The sequence below is a fragment of the Elaeis guineensis genome, chromosome 5 (genome assembly GCF_000442705.2).
Source record: "Elaeis guineensis isolate ETL-2024a chromosome 5, EG11, whole genome shotgun sequence".
Taxonomy (NCBI): Eukaryota; Viridiplantae; Streptophyta; class Magnoliopsida; order Arecales; family Arecaceae; genus Elaeis; species Elaeis guineensis.
Window position 1 is genome coordinate 27694735 of NC_025997.2, and position 6000 is coordinate 27700734.

At 36.4% G+C, this 6000-nt stretch overlaps 1 protein-coding gene across 2 annotated transcripts; it reads right to left on the reverse strand.

The window, feature by feature from the left end:
• Positions 1–2796: 2796 nt before the first annotated feature.
• LOC105045267 (probable esterase PIR7A) lies at positions 2797–5757 on the reverse strand. 2 transcript variants are annotated; one of them, XM_010923487.3, is made up of 4 exons: positions 5549–5757; positions 4822–5248; positions 3776–3860; positions 2797–3673 (listed from the first exon to the last, which is right to left on the reverse strand). In XM_010923487.3, exons 2-4 carry the CDS (start codon positions 5188–5190, stop codon positions 3417–3419), a joined length of 711 nt encoding a protein of 236 aa, XP_010921789.2. In that variant the 5' UTR covers positions 5191–5248; positions 5549–5757; the 3' UTR covers positions 2797–3416. The 2 variants fall into 2 exon arrangements, with proteins under 2 accessions (XP_010921789.2, XP_010921788.2); XM_010923486.3 differs by having other exon boundaries at positions 2797–3698; positions 3776–3913.
• Between the last annotated feature and the right edge of the window lie 243 nt (positions 5758–6000).

Consider the following 6000-nt stretch of genomic DNA (forward strand, 5'->3'; position numbering starts at 1 on the left):
GAAAAGAAAATATAGTTCTGATCATTAGATGTTAAATTGAACTAAGAAATCATCCAAAAGTTGTTAATTACTGTCATAGTTAATAGAATGTACAGAGACATAAGAGTCCAGGCAGAGAACGTTAGTTTGATGACACAATTACAGGAAACTGAGACCTTAAAAAACTGTTAAAAAAGCAGAAGATTTATTCAATATATGATTGTAAACAAAGTAGAGTGTTGATGGAAATTTGGGATCAAGAAATTAGCTAGAAAAGGGAGAAAAAGAGTCACAAGTTTAGAGTTAAGGATAATCAGCTTCTGTTAATTGTTAAATTTAAACAAACTCACAGCATTCTACTTTGGTCTTAATAAAAAAATCCAAGTAGAATTTTCTTATGCACTATGATCAAAACATGGGCTGATGGATCACAAGATAGGCCATCCTCGTGACCTCGTGAAAACCACAAACAGTTCTACATGCTGTAGCATGAAACAGGAAAATGCAATAATCATCTATGGCCAAAATTTCATTAAATCTTCATATCAATTTTATTGGCAAGCTGAATAATAGAAAATATAGACACGTTTCAGATTTCAAAGGCGCATAAACTCTTTGGAAGCCATCTGAATCATATAAATAGATTTCAGGACTCATAAAAAATGATGATATGGGCTTGGCAGCAGCTAAAGATAGATATTGTAGTATAAGAGAAGCCAATGTAATCAGATACAATCAATCAAATCCAAGGGATCATAGGAGTTCAGGCTGAACAAAGTCAAGGCAGTGGAGTTGCCAGCCATAAATACACACATACATACACATGCATAGATATATGTAAGGTTTTGCAGGCATAATCATCAAAAGACCCATCCCTTGGACAGAATGAAAAAAAAAAAAACCTATTCTAGATTATGGGATTCTGGAAGTTAAGTTTTATTGCAAAGATGGAAAGTAATTATGATAAATTATTGTAGGTTGGCTTGACAAAACTGAAATCCAGAATCATTGATTAAACGCATGAATTCGTTTTCATGAGGAGACTTGATCCGTTGATATCCTGAGCTTGATAAATTCAGCAACTTTTGCTCATCAAGTTTATACGAGCCATTTCTATGGTGAGCAAACAGGTAATCCTGGGATGAACATTGGAATTTAATTTTCTCTAACATACTCTGCTAGAAATCCTATTGGCTTAGAAATCATGAAATGTAGAACTAGCTTATTGTTTATATGCATGAATTTAAGCAGAAGTCCTTATGTTATGCGGTTGATGATCTCTGATGCTATCATTTAATAACGTAAAAACATAACTAAGCTACAGAACTCAAAACAAATGAAATTACACGGCAATAGAGCAATTAAATTTGAAAAATATATCAGTCAGATCAACCTGAGGGAAAATGGTGTGTAATTTATATATTTAGTAGAGTTTGTGTCTCTGGTTTGCATTTGTTTTCATCTGTTACCAAATGATTACAGGAGGGAAGATTTGATTGAGCATCCGTGGGAAAGTGATAAGTCAGATATAATTGTTCCATGAGTGTTACAAGAGGCAGAAATTGTAGGTTCCATTGCCACCATGGATTTATTTAAGGTTTCTCAGAAGAGAGAGAAGTCATAAGTTCCATCATCACCGTGCTGAATGCTTCTGGGTGGGAGAAAATTTCAGAATTTGTTTCTGTATTGGCACACGGAACAGGAGCTTAATCAGCTTTTGGTGAAGGAAAGACTTGAAATCAGGGCATTATATGAACTAAGCATCATGAATCCTAGTTACCTGAAGCATAAGCAGGTGTAGCCATGTAGGATCAAATTTAGGTGTGAGAAAGCTAACCTCTCAAAAATTTAAAGCAAGTAATGTCTTGGTAGTGAGTGTGGAGGTAAATTTCTAACGAGATTTAGAGTAGGAGCAACTCCCTAAATATGAGTTTCCTCCTAACAAGCTATAAATTATAAGAGAACTGGCAACGGACATCGTAGCGCAACGGATGCATTGCATACCAGCACCCACACAACTGTGCATGTGCACACACCCCATCATGTTTCACTGATTTCTTCTCTTCGTTATCTTTCACAATCCAGGTTGCATGATAAAATAATTGCACCACAGCAGAAGTAATTCCTTGCTACAAGAAGAAAACGTCTCAGAATGTTGGAACAATATATTTAAAAATTAGATGTGATTTAAAAAACTAATAAAAATTTTGATTGTAAAAGAATATTATAAATAACTTATAGAAGTTCAAGAATAAAAAAAATGATCAAATTCGGAATGTATTGGATACTATCCTAAGATGTATTTCCGTCCCTCGTGCAAGAATATATAAAAAAATCATCCCAAGATACGATCGGAATCTTCCGTCTGCGAGTACGATCAGATTGATAAAACTCTTTCAGCATCCAAAAAAAATAATCATAAAGATAAAATATTTGAATAGAAGAAGTCAGAAGGAGAAGAGCAAGAGGCTTAGATGGGATGATAAAAATTAGGTCTCAAAACATTCAATATGACCGTTCATGCTGGAGCTTTTATTTAACCTATCATGACTTTTAATAAGAAGTCCAACGTTAGAACCTTTAATATGGAGTTAGCGGTCAGAAAATTAAAAACAAGATTAAATGTACATGACCATCGTAATTATGAGCTTAACGGTCAGAATTAAAATCATGGTAAGAAGAAATTAAAATATTTAAACAATAAAATTAAAATATTTGGCGGGTATTATTGAAAAATTTTGAGTTCTTCTCCAATAAATTCTGCTTAAGCCAAGGTCACAATTAAAGGATTAAATGACTACAGGACAACCATTTGGCAGAATGGAAGCTTTTGATGGCCCAGAGGAAGTTGTAGACAGTGTGCCAAGGAGGATTGCCGGAACCAAAAGAGGCACTGAGGTGACTGAATCTAATGCATGCAACTAAAGGGAAGATCCATTGAAGAAGGTGAATTATTACAAGCACCGCCACGTAATGTTGCTGTCTGTGGCTGTGCCATGGCAAGCTGTTCACTAAATGCTGAGGCACCAAAGTTGACTTAGCCGAAGGCGAGGGAAAGTCTTACAAGATGCAGATTCTTTCAGTCTCACTGAAACATAAACACTAAAGCATCACAATTGTTCAATTAACCGCCAATCTGTTACATACAATAATGGCATTGGCCTGCTTATTGAACGGATTGAGTATCTCAACGTCCTCTTCTCTGATTACTCTTCTTCTTGCATGAGTACTTAATTATGCTTCCCCAGCCACTGAGGAAAATTGCTACTAGAACTGTAGGAGATGACATAGCAGCTCCAACTACAGCAATGTGTGATACTCACTAATTCATGACCAGGAATTCAAGCTGCCCGCAAGGCCGGAGAAACAGCTAAAGCAATCAGTCATTCATTAGAGACTGACTTTATTCATGTAACATCATTCACATGAAACATTTTTCATTTGTAGTTATTGGCAATCTCAAGCAGGAGATTGCATAGCTCTTTGGGCTTGGAGAGCATGACCATGTGATCAGCAGCTTCGATCTCCTTCACCTCCACCCCTGGGCTTTCTGCAATCATCCAATGCTGGAAGTCCTCTTCCAGACATAGATCCTCCTTGCACGAGATGAACACCCGGCTTACCGATCCATAGTTCTCCTTTGTTACCATGTCTCCACTGGTTGGGTCATCTTGTAACCAAATACCTGGCCTTACTAACATGGTAGCCAACATCAAGTCCTACATGCAATAAGAACTTAAGAGAGTTCAAGAAAAGAAGAAACTCAGAATCAGAAAATTTAATATATATGTGTTACCTCCAGTGGGCATAACTGATACAACTTTGCCTTCATGTAGTTGGGGCCTAGAGCGATAGAAGTAGAACATATCTGAGGGTCTTGGCTGATAAAAAATTTGGAATCCATAAAGAATTCTGGTGGATACCTCTTGAAGAACTAGTAATCATTAAATGGAAGTGTTAGTAGATCTCGCATTTCTCCTTTTTGTCTTTAAAGTTGAGTGATCCAACTCAATCGGGGATCGCTAATTAAGTCAAATACTTAGAGTTTTTTACTGAAAGTTGGTCTAGACTCTAGGTTTGTGAGTGATCCAACTCACCAAAATTACATAACCAAAAGAGGATCAACACCACTCCAGTCATTTGGTTCTTTATACCTCAATACCATGTATTTTGCACTGATCCTGCAAAGTTTATCAATCTCCTTGTGCCATATGGCGCATTATTCTTACATTCATCACTCTTTCTTGGTTTATGGCTGTCCTAGTTTATAGAGACTGGTTAAATACCCTTCCTTTTAATTTATACAATATGTCTGCATCACAAATACCTTCAACAATTTTTTTTTTTTTTGCTAAATATACCTTCAAGAGCACCATATCTATCATAATTTATGTTTTCTTAAATACCTGGCTAGGATTTGAAGTCCATACCATCATTGTTACAGGGCAGGATTTATGGCTTTCATGGAAGTGTTATGACTACCTCAACATATTAGCCAGATGATATGATACCCAATGACATAATTTTTTAACAAAAATAAATATAGTATTATTTTTTCCCTTTTTTTTTGGAATGGGTAGAGACAGGCTTGGTTCTGTATAAAAATTAGGCCTAGCTAGCTAGCTTTATGCAAGGACGAAATATAACATGCTAACTGGATGAGGATAGATCAAAAGCAGACCTTTATTTTGGATAATTTAGTTCAGAAAGTCCCTTTCCTTTCTCTCTTCCAATTCTATGGCTAAATCATATAAAAAAAAATCCTCCATAACAAGTGATTTTTTTAGTATCAAATTGAATAATTTCTTTTTCTTCTTCTTGGAAACATCGACAAGAAAGTACCTCCTGATCCATGGTTGATAAGGGAGCAGAGATACTGGGCATTGCAGCACTAACAAAAACAGCAACAGAGACCTTCTCTGGGAATTTTTCAGCGGCAAGGGCGATGCCATACCCACCATAGCTGTGTCCGACGAGGACTACCCTCTCGCCGGATGGAATCGAGGCCATCGCTTCCATCAAAGGCGCATAGTAGTCGGAGAACGACCGGAGCTCGTTGAGGCACTTGGGGTGCACGCCGCTGGCGGCCAGGTCAAGCGCAGTAACTCTTTGGCCGGCCGACCTTAGTAAGGTGGCAAGCTTGTACCAGCACCATGCACCATGGCACATCCCATGAACAAGGATGAAGTGTTTCTTTCTCTCTTCCTCCATCTCTACCTTGTTCGCTCTTCTGTTACTGGTGATTGCTACTTGGTTCAGTTTGTTCTCTCTGTGGTCGAAATATATAAAAAGGGAAGAAAAGAAAAGTAAAATGATAATCAAGTTATATAAAATAAATAAAAATGTCACTCCATCTATCTTCATTAATCATCAAAATTTCTTTCAGCCAAAAAATTGAAGATGATGAAATTGATTAATAATTCTATATTCTTGTAAATCATTATCATTAATTGTTATTATTGTAACAATAGATGCATTCCCATCTTTAAACTAAAAGATGAAGCGTGCATTTTGTCTTGCTTCCTTTTCCCATATCAAAAACCTAACTACATAGGGGTGTATTTATTACCTACGAGGTGGGAAAGTCCAATAAAAGAAGTGGAAAATTGAGCTCCATCGAAGTTGTTCTTGTTTCTGCTTGCTTTCTGGTTCTTATTTGGAACCGGGGATGCAAAGTTGTAGGAGCACCAATATCTTATATTGGCAGAAAAATAAAGAAATAATGTCTATCTTTACAAAAGAAAAACAGATTGGCTCACTCACTTTCAAGAGGTGGACTTGCTCTCTTAAAGAGTCAGAACTGCAATTATAGAGATGATGATATCACTGATGAAATTTAAAGTGTAAGTAATAAGAAAAAGTGAAGATGCCATTTAGTTAAAAAAAGACAAGCGGGATGTCTCATCGACATTATGAAAAAATCCTCCTTAGTCAAAAGGAGAAAGATGGTGATACTATTTCAATGATCTACAACAGTATGCAATCGATGATCTTTTTCCTAGTTAATTAAATTTGTTACAT

What these genes read in the sequence shown, in the direction of transcription:
- LOC105045267 (XM_010923486.3), bottom strand. Translation starts at nt 5,190, where the DNA reads ATGGAGGAAGAGAGAAAGAAACACTTCATCCTTGTTCATGGGATGTGC. An exon ending in TATCAACCATGGATCAGGAG is followed by an intron (nt 3,914 to 4,821) that starts GTACTTTCTTGT and finishes AATGATTACTAG; the next exon opens with TTCTTCAAGAGGTATCCACC. An exon ending in ATCAGTTATGCCCACTGGAG is followed by an intron (nt 3,699 to 3,775) that starts GTAACACATATA and finishes TATTGCATGTAG; the next exon opens with GACTTGATGTTGGCTACCAT.